A 15,775-nucleotide genomic window follows, 5' to 3' on the forward strand; every position below is an offset into this window, starting at 1 on the left:
TACCCAAAGTCCTTCCAGTAAATGCCCATCCCCTATTTTCAGTTTGTTAAGTTGAAAAAGTGGTTCTCTCCATTTTAAAATAGGTTAAACTTGGGCCCTGTGTCAACCATACAGTGAGTTCAATCCCATTAAGTTAACTTGCATTTCTGTTTTTCACATTCTTCCGCCTCCACTCAGACCACCCACGGTCACGGAGGGCAAGGGAATTGGGTTCTGGATTCTCAAGGTCTCACAAACACCCAAGTAATGAAAAGACTGTGAAGCAGAGAAAGGCGAAGTCCAAACATCCACCAGAGAACTTGGATGAACTGGAAGACCATCGTTTATCAGAGAAATCTCTGTCCTCTAGCTCAGGCAAAATGAGGGACCCTCCCCAAATTAACACTGAGCGTGGAAGGAAATGGTCTGGCCGGGAGAGGCCCCGGAGACCTCCTCTTCCCAAGACCTGTGGTGAGGTGTTTCTGAGTACGGCGTTTGATGACTGGGAGGCCGACAGTGGCCGTCGAACTCGAAATTGGGAAAAACAGTCCAGACACCAAAGCGGACTTATACCGACGTCTTCTCAAAGAGCAAGAATTCACTGCAAGGAGGCTGTCTATGGGAGGGAGCGTGGGCCAGGTGAGCGTGGAGAGAGGAAGCACAGGCCCAGGACTCCTCCCTTCTCAGACAGTGAGGAGCTGCTCCAACTCCACGACACAGGTAATAAAGGCAGTTACTAGAAGGCCACCTGGAGCCAAATATTGCATAAGGTATTTACTTAATCACAAGTCAGTGGGAAGAAGGAAGGTATTGGTAACTTTCCCTCTCTGTTTTCTGAGCAAACACCCTGGTTCATTACAGGGTTCTTCAGCCCCAGGTTGCAGTGGAGGTGCTGTCCTTCCCAGATACAGTTCTTCACTCGCCAAGGTCGTACATCAGGAGGTTCGAATACCAGTCAAAGCTCCTGAACTTCTGGTTTTCCTTCAGTGACCCCAGAAGATCTGGTGACACTGCCTTCTTAGTATTTGCCTAGGCAGTAGAAGACCCATGGGGCGGGCGTTCTAGGTTTTCTTTACCTTGTATTTCCCTTCTATAAAGTTAGAGATTGGGTTAAGAGGCAGTCTCTGAACAGTGCTTTTCTATTGTGGGCCTCAGTCAGTCTATTTTCATCAGAATCAGCTGAGCGGATGTCTAAAAAGGCAGATCTTTGGGTCTCACATCTAGTACCGTCTCTGGAGTGTGGCATGGCATTCTGAGCTTGTTTTAGACTGGAGATGATGGTTATGTACTTAAGGTTTGAAAATCCTTACCTCAGGGGACTTTCTGTGCCTAATGTCTTTCCACTCTAACTCTCCAGTCGGTGTTCTGAGGGGCCAATATCAGGTAAGTTCTTGGTGTAGGCACTTCATTGCACGTCACAGATGTTGCATTGTTTGCAATCGAAGGCAAGGCCTTTCACCGACCAAAAGGCTATGACTCACTCTACTGCTGTACTCACACGATTGTGGTGGTGTGGAACCAAATTTGTGCTGTGTCCAAGATACGCCTGTAGTTGTGTAGGAATAAAGAAAACACTAGGCTTAAGCCTTAAATTTCTGGCGTGTCTGAGGCTTAACTCTGAAGTCCATCATTGACACAGTAATGCTTCTTTCTATTTTTGTCTGGAAACCTTGTGGCTGTACCACTGTAAGTCATAGCACTATTTTGTCTGGTATTTTAATTTGACCTTGATATCACCCTGGGTCTATTGGGTTGGCCAAAAAGTTTGTTTGGTTTTTTCATAAGATGGGTCTAGTAGTGCTCAGTTGTCTTTAACTTCAATTGCAACAATTTTATTAGATTGTATTGTGACAGCTGTCATATCATTGTGCATTAAAAACATACCAAAATTGGTGCATTTTTGTGTAGTCATTTTAATTTTGAAGATGGAAGAAAATAAGCAACATTTTTGACATATGCTTTATTATTTCAAGAAGGGTAAAAATGCAGCTGAAACACACAAAAAAAGATTTGTGCAGTGTATGGAGAAGGTGCTGTGACTGACTGAACATGTCAAAAGTGGTTTGCGAAGTTTTGTGCTAGAGATCTCTTGATGGACAATGCTCCGTGGTCAGGAAGACCACTTGAAGCTGACAGTGATTGAGACATTAATTGAGGACAGTCAACATTCTTCCATGTGGGAGACAGCCGACATACTCAAAATATCCAAATCAATCACGTTATTGGTGAAAACAAAAACTTTTATTTTACAGAAAAAGTCATACGGACTTTTTGGCCAGCCCAGTATTTTACTGAGGTTTTACAGAGAGGCAAGGGCTATTGGGAGAGGAGTACCAAGGAGGCATCTGTTCTTCTTTTCTTCTCTATTATTGCTTGGTCAGCCTCTACTTCTGGTCTGGAAACTGGTGTCTGGGCTGCAGATTCAAGTTGATTTAGTTGCTTCATCCAATTACGTTAATTCTTTAAGTTATGAAAGGACTTGGTCATAAAATAAAAATTCAGTTCAGCAAGGGTACTCAGTATCCACCACAAATATTCTTGCCTCAGGCTTGTGTTTGCGGGTTTATGCCTGGATCTGAGCCTCAGAGGGTTAATAACTCAAACCAAAAAGATGGCTATATAATCAAGCATTTAGATATACTTTGAACAAAGATCTATTGGGACATAGAGGAGGAAGTGATGACGTCTATCTAGAGTAGGCTTTATGGGTAAGTTATACTATACTCAGATTTAGAAAGACATGTTGGAGTTCTAAAGGTTGGGGGAGGAATGGTGATTACACCAGCCTCTATACAGTAGACACTGATTCACAGACCCGACTACTGCAGTTGTAGGCAATTGTCCCCCCCCCCCCCCCGCCCCCCCCCCCCGGCACAGGGGTATTAACGTGGCTGTTACACGGCTGCTTGTGTCTATCATTTTACTTACTATTATTCAACTTACTTTACCGATTTCATCTTCCTACCCCTGTAGGCTAGATTCTGCAAATCTCCTGGAATAGGTTTAGAAGGTTACATTAAAGTATATTTACTAGGCACGCATGTCTATTTGTAAAGTTATTAGCATAGGCCAAATGTAACTTAATAACGAAGAAACTAGCAGGATGACAAATCGCTAGTTCTAAGCATTTGAACAGGATTTCAGAATCGGTTGAAAAAGGAATGCAAGATAAAATTGCTAGGTTAAATATAAAATTGGATAACTTTCTAAAGAGCAGTAAAACCACACCGCCTTTGAGGGTAACTTCTCCATTGAGCTGTTCCATCTTACCAGCCTATTGTCTGCGGGTTAACCTCCATCCTCAGAGCCATAGAACTTCTGCCTCTTTCTGCTATGACATTTCCCCAAGTGTCAGACTGGCTTATTACAAAATACTCTGGCATTATATCAGACAGTCTATCAATCCTCATTGTACCTTATTTTTAGCAGACTCTATTTAAAGGTAAGTTTTATTTTTGTTTTTTTTATTTATTTTTTGAGGGTCTTTTGTCCTCATACTGGCAAATGATATGCAGAAAAAGACAAGCAAAAATTAGATTAAGAAATGAGTGTGGAACTCCTGGAATGTGGCTCATCTGCCCTTTTGAAAGTGAATTTTCACTATTCATTTAGGCTACCAAAGTGAGGAGAGCCATTCTGTTTGTTTTTCTTTTTTAATTAACTGTGCCTTTAAAAGTTTTTAAGGCATCTCTCTGTTTTCTGTAATGACACCTTAGACTGCACTATCTGAAGTTCCTTCTTACATACTCACAAAAGCTCTTTCTACCTCTGATGCAGAGGGCACTGCATGGAGTGGGCAGCCCTGGCGGTCCAGAGACCGAGAAATTATTATGGGCTGTGGGGATTTTCTACTTAAGACACATGCAAGTTCCAGTGATGAAGCAAGAGATAAAAGAAACTTTTCCCACTCTATGTTGTGTTGGCCAAAAAAATCCGTTAAGTTTTTTCCATAAAACAACAGACACATTTTTCATTTTCACCAATAACGTTATTGATTTGGATATTTTGAGTACGTCGGCTATCTCCCACTATTGGCTTCTAGTGGGTAGAGGCCAGGGGTGCTGCTAAACATCTTCCAGTGCATAAGACAGCCCCACAGCAAAGAATTATTTGGTCAAAATGTCAGTAGTGTAAGAAACTTTGCAAACCACTTTTGTCGTGTTCCATCAGTCACAGCGCCCTCTCCGTATACTGCACAAATCATTTTATGTGTTTCAGTTGTGTTTTTACCTTGCTTGAAATAATAAAGCATGCATAATACACCAAATATGTTGTTTTTCTTCCATCTTCAGTAGTAAAATGGCTGCACAAAAATTCACCAATTTTAGTAAGATTCTTTTAAGTGCACACTGATATGACAGCTGTCACAATGCAATCTAACAAAATTGTGTTGAGTGAAGTTAAAGACAAGCACTACTAGAGCCATCGTACAGAAAAAACACAACGGACTTTTTGGCCAACCCAATATTTTGGGACTTAGGGAGGTATTACCTCAAATTCTAACTATTTTTATTAAGTTGACATATAACATTACACTAGTTTGATGTATATACCATGATGATTCAATATTTATATATATTGCAAAATGATACCACAGTAAGTCTAATTAACATGTTACCATTCACAGGTACAATTGTGTGTGTGTGTGTGTGTGTGTGTGATAAAAACTTGTAAGATCTGCTCACTTGGCAACTCTCGTATGCAGCACAATATTATTGACTATAGTCAACATACTGTATATTACATTCCCTGTATATTAATACTGTAAAAGTATTAATCCCTGTAAAAGTAATACTGTATATTACTTTTTTATAGCCTCAAGTCAGTACCTTTTGACCCTTAATTAAGATCACTTATTTTGCCCCAACCCCTGTCTCCATCTCTGGCTCCCACCAGTATGTGTTCTGTATCTGTGAGCACATTTTCTTTTAGATTTCCTATATAAATGATAATATATGAAATTTGTCTTTCTCTGAATTATTTCACTTAGCATAGTGCCCTGAAGGTCTATCCCTGTTGTTGCAAATGGCAAGATTTCATTTTTTATGGCTGAATAATATTCCATTGTATGTATACAATCATGAGCCAGTGGAGACATTTTGATCAATGACAGACTGAATATATGATGGTGGTCCTCTAAGATGACAGTAGAGCCCTAGCGCGTGTATCTGGGTTGGAGCATCATCCCATAACTGAAAGGTTATTGGTTCAGTTCCCAGTCATGGCCCACACCTAGGTTGCAGTTCAATCCCTGCAACCTTGGTATGTCTGGGTGCAGATGGGAGGCCACCAGTTGATGTTCCTCTCTCACATTGAAGTTTCTCTCTCTCCCTTCCTCTCTCTCTAAAAATATCCTCGGGTTAGGAAAAGCATACGACGGATCTGAAAAAGCTGTGTCGTCTAGTGACATCATAGCCATCTTAGTGTCAGAGCACGAGGCATTACGCACCTGTTGGTGGTGATGCTGGTATAAACAAACCTGACCTGCCAGTCAAGTAAAAGTATCACCGTGCAGTTACATATAGTACACAGAACTCGATGATAATAATGAACACTGTGTTACGGGCTTATCGAATTTACGGTACTCTTACTCATTTTTGAGTGTACTTTTTCTACTTATTAAGAAAAACTTTGCTACAAAACAGTATATCCTGTTATGCCAGCAGCAGCCTCATGCATCTCATGTTTACCTTGTCTCTTGTTCGCACCATTTTCTCTCGTACTTGATTTAACCTTGTGTCGTTTTGCTCTCCAGGCTCGTAGCCTAGGAGGAGTGGGCCGTACCCCATAGCCTAGTGTGCAGGTTATGCCATCTAGGTGTGTGTAAGTGTACTCTGGGATGTTCCTACGACGACGAGGTTCCTTAACAACGCGTTTCTAGAACTGGTGTCATTGTTCAGTGCACAGGGCTGCATACCCCACCTCCCTTGTCCACTGGCCTGCCAGTGGGCTCTAGGTTGTTTCCGTGCCGTAGATGTGTAAACAGCGCTGCAGTAAACAAGGGTGCATATGTCTCCTCGAGTGTTTTTATTTCCTTAAGATAAATATACAGAATTGGAATTGCTAGATAATATAGTAGTTCTGTTTTTAAGTTTTCAAGGAATAGCCAAACTTTTCATAATGCTTACTCCGATTTACATTCCCACCAACAGTGCACAAGGGTTCCCTTTTCTCCACATCCTCACCATTTTTTTTGGTACTAGCCATTCTAACGTGTTTTTATTTGTATTTTCCTTTTGACTAGTGATGTTAAGCACCTTTTCATGTACCTATTGACTATCTGTATGTCTTCTTTTGAAAAAAATATTCATTCAGATCCTATACCCATTTTTAATCATATATACCGTGTTTTTTCGGACTATAAGACACACACCCCCAAATTGAGGAAAATGGGGGTGCATCCTATAGTCCAAATGTAGCTTACCTGGCTCGTGGGGGTGGGGTGGCAGTGGTGGAGTGGGGTCACAGGAGGCAGGAGCAGGACCACATTTTTTGCTTCAATTTTTTTTTCCTATTTCCCTCCTCTAAAATCTAGGTGCATTTTATGGTCCTGTGCATGTTACAGTCCAAAAAGTATGGTATATATATTTTTCGTTACTGAATTTTACAAGTTCTTTACATATTTTGGATACTAACCTTTTACCAGATATGTGATTTGCAAATATTTTCTTCCATTTATAGGTTGCCTTTTGATTTTGTTGATGATTTCTTTTGCTGTGAAGAAGCTTTTTGGTTGATCGGTCCCACTTGGGGTTTTGGGGTTTTTTTTTTTTTTCTTTTGTTGCCTTTGCTTTTGGTGTCGAATAAAAAGAAAAAGATCATCTCCAAGACCAGTGTCAAGGATCTGACTGCCTATATTTCCTGTAGGAGTTTTATGGTTCAGGTCACACGTTCAGTTCTTTAATCCAGTTTGAGTTAACTTCTGTGTATGAGGGAAGCCAGTGGTCCAGTTTCACTATTCTTTCCCTGCTGTATATTGTTGAGTCTTTTGTTGTAAGTGATCATAGGTTATAGGCCTTTTTCTGGGTTTTCTGTTCTGTTCCATTGGTCACTCTGTTTTTACCTGCCAAGAGGTCACGATCTTCTCAACCTGTCAAGCCAATTAAGAGTATTGCCTTTGAATGCCTTCCAAGTGTCTTTGATAGATGTTATGATATTTTCTCAATTCTGTGGTGTAGAGTAAGGCATAATAGGGCAGAAAGCTTACTTGAAACCGGAGCGTATCCCACTACATTGTTTCTTTCACTGGACGGCACAGTTGAAGGTCTTTCCTGTCGGCCTCCACTAGGCTTCGGGCTGCTCATCGAAGCGCCAGTGTTGTATAGACGGGAGACAGGCACAGTGACCTCCCTTGTCCACCGACTTTGCCCAACACTAGTTTTCTCATGTAGTCTCATTTATTTTACCTAAAATATTCCTTCCTAGTTATGACCACACTAATCATAACTCAGGGAGGTTGATATTCCATTGAAACACGGCCCAGTCTTGGGAGTGTGCTGCTGTCGTGTGACTGTCCCAAACCACTCAGAGATCCGGGTTAAAACCAGGCCAGGCTGGCTAAGATTCAGTAGCTCTAGAAATGACTTGAAGTTGAAGTGGATTCCGTATTCTGGGTAATCATGTATTAATTGGCCTGAAACTAAGAAAACCATGTTTAATAGTTGTGTTTTTTTTTGTTTTTTGTTTTTTTTGGTGGGAAAGGCAGATGAGCCTGTGGCTTTAGAGTTTACCACAAAGCTAGGTTCAAAGCTCTACAAAGAAAGGCTTCACCAGCTAATTTAAACTTTATTCATTTGCCCGGAATTGAGTTGTATTTTCTTTTCTTTGCTATTTTCTATTTTTCAAAGCAAGCAAATCAAGTGTGGTGAGGCATTTTGGTACAAACCGTTTTAATGTATGGTTATTTTGATGGACATAATACACCAAGCTGGTAGTTCCATTGCTGATTGAAAATTAGAATCCAGGAACTACCACAAAGGACGCATGGACAAAAGGGAGAGGGTGGAGGTGGGGGAGGGAGGTGGGTTCAGCTGGGGTGAGGTGGAGGAAGGATGGGGAGAAAAGGCATACAACTGTAATTGAATAACAATAAAAATTTAAAAAAAAAAAGAAAATAAGAATGAACTGTTAAAGATTTTTTAAAAAACAAAATTCTAAAGACCAGATCTTTCCTGGCTACTTATATAAGAATCCTTGGGGTTTGGGTCAAAGATTTGTATGTTTTTTTAAAGCACCACAAGTGATTCTAGTATATAGCCGTGGTTGAGAACAACTGATAGGAAGAAATAGGCAATTACGAGTGAATGTTCCTTCTCCTGTCGGTAATCCATTCAGTGAAAGCCGCTATTTGAGATGGCTGATCATCTTCACTGCATTAATCAGTTTTGTTATTTCTGAATATAAAGCATTCACATTGTTGAGTAGTTGTAATTTATAAAAGGTACAAAAAGTGAAATATCTATAATTTTGCAACAACCACTATTAATATTTACTACTTAATTAAAAGTTACAGAAGGAATATGTACTACAAATAAAATTTCAAAATAGGAAGCCATGTTCCCCATCCGTCCCCGCTTGTTCCTTTCTCAGAGCAGAACTCCAGGGTCATTGTGCTGTTTCCTTTGTGTTATGTCTTCCATAGAACTTAGCAACGACGTTAAACTGACCAAAGCTCTGGGAGGGTTCTAAACAGCAAGGGGGTGTGCTGACCATCAGAGCGGAAGCGCCGTCAGGACCACTGGGTGGCTTGCAGACACTGGGTCACGGAACTCCCAGGGGATATGTTTCTGCTGCCTCTGAGCCGCACAGGGCAGAGGCACGTAGAAGGAAGCCTCTCTTGGCCTCCAGTCATAATGGCTTAGCCTTTTTAAAACCTCAACTCTGTAACTCTCTTTTCTCTAAATTCTTTTTATTTCAGTGACTTAATTCCCCCCCACCCCCCACTTTTTATTTGGCGAAGGCCTTGCAGTTCTTTGCTAATGCCCTGCTCTCGAGGAAACTGTGTGAGAGGGGAGGTTTACCAGGCAGGTTCTGGTGGGTGACTGTGTCTGAGTGTGTGGGTTATCTGCATCACCACTTCCGTGTACAAGCAAAGAAATCATTTCAAGGGCACCCTCCGCCGAATTTTGGAGTGGCGACTGTATTGTCAGTGTTAAATAGTAAAGAAAGGCAAAATTTTAAGGTGAAGATTTCTTTTTATCTTAAATTTTGCAACTTTATAGAAAACAAAACGTGGTTGCCTTACTACACTGAGTCTTTTCTAGGAACAAAGGCGAGAGCAGTGAAAGAAACAGTCTGTACGCCATCACGAGGGAGCCCCAGGGGTCAGGAGTGGTATGATGCAGAGATTGCCAGGAAGCTGCAGGAAGAAGAACTTTTGGTAAGCAGGTTGTGGTGCATAGGTTCAGGTGGGTAAGGTGTTGTTTGGTGCATCGAGTCTTTCTCAGGTTGTGTAATAGGCATTGCAGTCCTTTATCAGTTAAGAAACTAACACCTTTTTTATAGGTGGAAAATCAAAACTATTGAAATAGTGTTTAATTTTATTTACTGAGTAAACCTTAGCAGTAGAATTCCATATCCTTGTCTCTTCATTACAGTTCTGATAATTCTCTAGGAATCTGCTGTAGGATTTGGTAAAAGTAGACCCTGCTCTGGCTGGTGAATGTGTACCAACCAGTTACCAGCTTGAGGATGTTAATCACAACTAGTTTCAAATACCAGTTTGTTTTTATGTAAGATTTAAAAAAAAATGGACCGAATGGAATCCAATTAAGTTAACTTGTTTTTGTATTTTCTATAATATAGGCTACCCAGGTGGATGTGAGAGCAGCTCAGGTAGCCCAGGACGAGGTGAGTCCGTGGGGCGAGGCTGATTGTTTAGCCGGTGTGCTCTGCAGCTATGACAGGAACTTTCTACCTGCAATGCTGTAATCAGTAAGAATATGAACTGGATTTTTTTAAAGGAAATCGCTAGACTTCTAATGGCTGAAGAAAAGAAAGCTTACAAGAAAGCCAAGGAACGAGAGAAATCATCATTGGACAAAAGAAAGCATGACTCTGATTGGAAGGTAGGGTCTGGTTTTTTGTTGTGGGTTGGTTGGTTGTTTGTTTTTTAATGGTAAGTAAAATTAGAAATGTAAAGGGGACTCTGCTTCTAGGGTAATCCCCGCAAATATGTTTAGGGTATACAAAGTACCTGTATCACATATGTGAATCCGACTTGTAAAAGTTGTTTCACTAAAGAAAATCATATTAAATTCTTGAAAGTAACCATGTAAAAAGTTATTGCTAAGAATGAAAAACTCATTTAATTCATTGTAAGACCCATCAGGATGCTAGTGTCCTCTGGTCTGAGCAATCTTAGTTTTACTACAGTTACCGTATAGGAGAATACAGCATTTTCACATGCTTTCAGATTCCCACAGTGGCCTTGTTTTCCTGTCTGTACTTTCCCTGTGAGCTTCGTCCTGATGATGGACTCGTCGTTCCTCTTTCCTCTTGGTCCTTGGCAGGCTGACAGCTACCCCCAGCAGTCATCGCTTATGTCTGAGTGCAAGCGCTGTCTAGTATGAGCTTGAGCTATTACCTTCCCCTTCGTAACTCAGAACTAGGAGACAAAACCAGTCAGTGATGTCAGTTCACCCTACTATAATCTAATTGTTGTGTATGGTGGCTGCAAATATAATTTAACAGACTTCACTCGTTCTTTGTGCAGAGCATTCCTCTGGACTTGTAGGGAAAGGCAAAGATATTTCCTTGTGATAATGTAGAATGTAGGCAGGAAGGCAGACTGTAGACAGCCAACAAGTACAAGGTCAAGCTGGCTGATGAAAGCATAATGTAAGAAAAGCAGAGGAGAAGGGAGAGAGTTCATGTAGTAAAGCGTTTCTAGGGAGCGAGTTTGTGTTAGACCTGGACAGATGCTGTGCATCCACCTGTTCTCTAACAAAGGCCTCCCTTGGGTCTCTGGTCCTGTCTGACTCTTGGCTGTGAGGAAAGGGAAGATACAGAAACCATGATAATAGTGTTGCTCTACTTCCTGTTGCTCAGTTACACAGTTGTCAGTCTCAAAGCAAATGAAAGTGTTATTTCCATGTTAATTATTTATACTTACCTCCCTCTTTTACTATCTTTGAAATTCAGGATTTTTTTCTAACCCATTTAATTTTTAGTAGAAAGGTTCCCAAATGCTTGTCCATTAATTAAGCCACAGATAATTGCCCAGGAGCTACTCAGTTTCTTTGTTAACCCTGTGAAGGAGCAGGTATTTTTAAGGATTACAAATCAGTAAAGTAAAAGAGGAAGGCCACATTTCTATCAGGTATCAGAACTGCCGTGCTTTCTAGATTCTTTTACTGGTACTGGTACAGTTTTTCTCTTGGAAAATGTCTTGAAATGTGCCTTCGTTTTGGGCTTGAAAATCATCCTCCCTAGGTCAGGCGTTCAGAAGTAAGGTTATGAGCACACACCCAGATTCCATGGACTCCGGGAGCCCACCAGTTCTCGTGAGCTGGGGTGCAGCTGCTGTGTTGGTGAGGGTGGCCAGACACAGCCTGTGGGGAGCATGTTTGCCTGGCGTTAGTCCACTGATATCTCTACCCTGGCAGCCTCCACCATACTTTTGAGACTAATTATTTTAATCTCTGAGTGGTTGTATTTAAAAATATTTTATGTCTTCAGCTGAATGTAAGTAACCTGAAATAATTGAAGGAGATTAGTTTGACATGATTTAGATACATTCTAAACCTAAGCTTTTCCTTTGTTGGTTTATGTTCTGTTTTGTTTTGTTTTCTGTTGTAGCCCAAAACATCTAAATCAGCACACTCAAAGTCAAAAGACAGTGATGAACCTCACCGTTCTAAGAATGACAGGCCAGCACGGTAAGTTGGTACCCGCAGGGGAGAGTGAGGAACTTGGCTTTGGGTGAGTAAAGAGGAGAGTGTTCTTTTCAGAGGACATCCAGACACCTGCACTCATGAGGTGGTAGCGGGTTGTGCGGGGTATTCTCCAGCTTTTGTTTCCAGTCCTAAATTGGGTGGAAGAGGTCGAATCAGAAAGATGGGGCATTTCACAGAAGCTGGGGTGTGGAGAGGAAGGCTGTGCCTTTTGTTAGGGCCCGTTCTTGTCTCTGTCTTCACTGAACTGATTCCCTCAGCCAAGAAGGGATGAGCTTAAACGTGTTCCTAAGTGAAGTCTCATGTTTTAATTTTTTACTGAGGTTCGTGATCTGTGTCTGACATTTATTTACATGCGCTCAGTCCATTTCTGTTTGAGTCTCAGCGCCCTAGGCAAATGCTCATTGAGTCATTCATTACAGCCTGTTCTGAATCCCACCAGATCGAATCACTGTGGCTGTGTTACAGGTACCTCTGCCTTCTCTCGGGCAGTCTTGGGTCACAGTAATGGAGCAGCTGCTCTCTTTTGACCTCAAAGTGTCAACCTTTAAGTCTCTGGGGAAGCAACCTTTTTATTTGCCCTTCATTGCTTTCTGTTGCTTTTCAAAAGCATATATGATTGGAATTGGGGGAAAGAATATTAAATGGAAAAAGACAAAAAAATACTAAATCTGACATTTGGAAAATTCTAAATTATTAGAATATAGGATTTTGATCCCGATTTCTAATAATATATCCATTAATTCTTAAAACGTGACTTTTGTTACACTGAAGATGTACAGTGTTGCTGCCCCTTAGTTGCCCACACTTAGGCTGCTCTGCTTGTTTCTTTAAAGTGAATGTATTTAGTGCCCTTTATTGTTAAGCCCTTGAGCTTTGAGAAGATAAAAACCCTTTAGAAAATTATGTCAGATTTGTGAAGCTTAGTGCAGCAGTGGTAGAGTTTGTCTAATTGTGTAAAATTGGTTCTCACAGCTTTTAGGCACATGCCAAACAGTTTTTAAAGCAGATTTTAGTGCTACATGGTTTAGTTTTATTTACATCCCTGCAATATCCATGTAAAGTAACAACTGACTAATCTGTTCTCAGTAAGTGAATAGCTGTGCAGTGAATTGAATCTTCAGAGTTATTTGGCCATCTTTAAAGTCTAAGGACTCCTTAGAACACTAATAATTTTACAGCAGATAAGGCAGAATGATGTGGAATAGCTATTTTAAAAGGTTTATTAAAGTTGAAAACGAGTTCTGGGAATGTAATAGGCACTTTTAAGACTATCTGGCATATTGCAAGAATAAATAATCAAATGATCCTGTGTGAAAAGTGGCTGTAAGTGAAAAATGACCTCTGACTAGTGGAACCGAAGTCTTTTTTGACCTGAGAGGATCATTTGTCTTTAAATATCATTTAGAGAAAGATTATGTATATGACAATACAAAAATGAAGAATATTACCTAATCTGTATGTTCATAGTTTAAAATTAAAGCCTGTTATCTTACTGTAGCTATCTGCACAACTGATGTGAGAATGTATGCTTTCTGGTTAGGATCTACGTGTTCCTCTTTCAGAATTAATCATGGTAGAAAAGTGTAGCCAATGTACAGAAAAAGATGGTTTCAAGGGTTGAAAGACTTGGATCTGCCTAGGTCAAGATGTTGATTTACTTCAGTGTAGTTATAATTGTAGAGGGGATGCAGATTTTCAGAGCTTGTAGCATTCATGGCCAAAAGTCAATTTCTGTGTCTTTTATAAAATTTTTCAACTCTTCCTAAGGAAATAGAGAACCAGCTGGCAATCTGAATTAATTATACCTCTTTGTATTTGGAGAAAGTCTCCACCCAGGTTCCAAATTATTCTAACCATAGGATTTTATATTGGTAGTACTACTTGGCATTGTATTTTGTCCATTCACGTAGTTTTGAATAAAGATGCTGCTGCTGATAAAAATACATACCTCTGTAGTTGAGTGTAGTATAGAAGTTAGAAGCACTCGTTTTGAAATCCATTTGAGTTTGAGCCCTGGCTCTGCCACATAACAACTGTGAAATTGGACGGACTACTTACCTCATCTTTAACTCTAAAATTTGTGTATGACATGCAGGCTTAGCTTAAAATTTAAGTGACGTATATTTATGTACAACCCATAGTGTAGTCCTTACTGTATGTACAAGTTGATACCCCATTTTGACCTCCTCCAAATACTGAATACCCAGCAGAGGCCTATTGATTGAGAAGAGGGTGAGAAATTTGAAAACATTTGCCTTTATTGTTATATGACAGAGCCCATTGTATTTACTAGCATAACTTCCCAAACTGCAGAATACTTACACCTTCTGGATTGTATAGATAATTACACAAAACATCCAAATACTAACCTCGTGTGGTTCCATGCTTTAATGCAACAACAAAACATAAAAGGAGAGATTTTATTTTTCATCTTCATTAAAGCCGAATGTTTGCAAAACTCTTTATTACATGATTAAAATAATAAGTTTGGAGAAGTAAAAATGTCCCAATGTTTTTTACATCTTTTTTTTTTTTTTTTGACTTGAGTAGTTGCAAATACACGACTGCCTTTTGCTTCTCTAAGCTCTACTTTGCCACCTAGTGGATTAAGGGATTTTGCAGTAAATTTTATATGTTGACCAATGTCTCTCTGTCCCTCTCTTCCCCTCTCTTGTCCTCCCATTTTACCTTCTGCCCTCCCTCTCTCACCTCTTCTCCCTTTCTTCCTTAACTTTATCACTTTCTTCGTTTCTGTTCTTTGCTTTCTTCCTGTCTTTCTTCTTAAAACCTACCAAAACCAAGTAAACTTCTCCTTAGTGTCAGTGATCACATGTCATTAATGTTTGTTTCTCTAGTCCTTAGCACAGTGCCTCACACATATTGGGTGTTCACAAATGTGTCTTTATTGAATTACGTGCACCAAAACAAAAGAACAGTAAAATAAAATAATTTATCCAAGTTCACGCAACTGGCCAGGAGCTAAAATGAGACTTCTAAAACATTCTGACTTTCCATTCATACCAGAAAAATTTTTACCATGTGACCCAATGATCAGAATTGTTGCCACCACTGCTTAGAATATCTCTAAATTCAGACCTCCCTTTAGGCCGCCACCACCTGCTGTGACAGATGCTGAGGATTTGGAATACACCTATTTTACGAACCAGCATAATTCCACACGCCATTTCTCACGACCAGAGTCTTCTCATAAAGGTAAGGATGTAACATATGGTCAAATTTAGCATCTTTTTAAGTAATCCTCATGGTATGGTGGAAAAATCAAATGCTTCCTTACAGATCAATGGAGTGGAAAAATATTCCTCTCAGTAGAACATTGTAATATTCTTCATTTATTAAAAAATGAACGGAAAAATTTTAATAACGCAGAAACAAAGCACCTTAAATTGAATGCAAGATTTTCTGTGTATTTTCATTTTTCTGCAGATATAATTGCTTCATCAGATTCTTCATCAGATTCAGGTGGTAGTTTCTGCTATTTAGATCTATTGGGATTTTTCTATTTTAGCTCTTGTTTCCCATCTGCCCAAGACTGTATTTATTAGACTTAAAATACACAAGTACATACACATCCACACAAAAAACAACACGCAAAAGAAAAATGGGGCGAGGAAAATGGGGAAAGAGTATGAGATTTAAGGTGGACCAGATCTTTAAAATGAAAGAAATGGTTGCATGTAGTTTCTTTTCAAAACATACACATTCACTAATGTGTTTTTTAAAGGTAGTCATAAAATGAGATAACAAAATAGTTTCTTGTATTAATTTCCTCATCTAAAAATGGAAGTGGTTTTTTTTCATCTTCACCCACATACATGCTTAGTGAGGGGACAGGAGGGAGAGAGAGAGGGAAAGAAGCATCCGTGGGAGAGCGTCACATC

At 40.0% G+C, this 15,775-nt stretch overlaps 1 protein-coding gene across 3 annotated transcripts in view; it reads left to right on the forward strand.

Moving 5' to 3' along the window:
* CCDC50 (coiled-coil domain containing 50) overlaps nucleotides 1–15,775 on the forward strand; it is a 63,715-nt gene that overhangs the window by 44,968 nt on the left and 2,972 nt on the right. The window contains exons 6-11 of one of the 3 annotated variants that reach the window (XM_045192030.2): nucleotides 178–699; nucleotides 9,243–9,358; nucleotides 9,784–9,828; nucleotides 9,942–10,046; nucleotides 11,779–11,858; nucleotides 14,971–15,089. In XM_045192030.2, the coding sequence (XP_045047965.2) occupies nucleotides 178–699; nucleotides 9,243–9,358; nucleotides 9,784–9,828; nucleotides 9,942–10,046; nucleotides 11,779–11,858; nucleotides 14,971–15,089 (987 nt within the window). The remainder of the gene's footprint in view (nucleotides 1–177; nucleotides 700–9,242; nucleotides 9,359–9,783; nucleotides 9,829–9,941; nucleotides 10,047–11,778; nucleotides 11,859–14,970; nucleotides 15,090–15,775) is intronic. The other 2 variants (XM_024556347.2, XM_024556348.3) reach the window with 2 other exon arrangements.

The sequence above is a fragment of the Desmodus rotundus genome, chromosome 2 (genome assembly GCF_022682495.2).
Source record: "Desmodus rotundus isolate HL8 chromosome 2, HLdesRot8A.1, whole genome shotgun sequence".
NCBI lineage: Eukaryota > Metazoa > Chordata > Mammalia > Chiroptera > Phyllostomidae > Desmodus > Desmodus rotundus.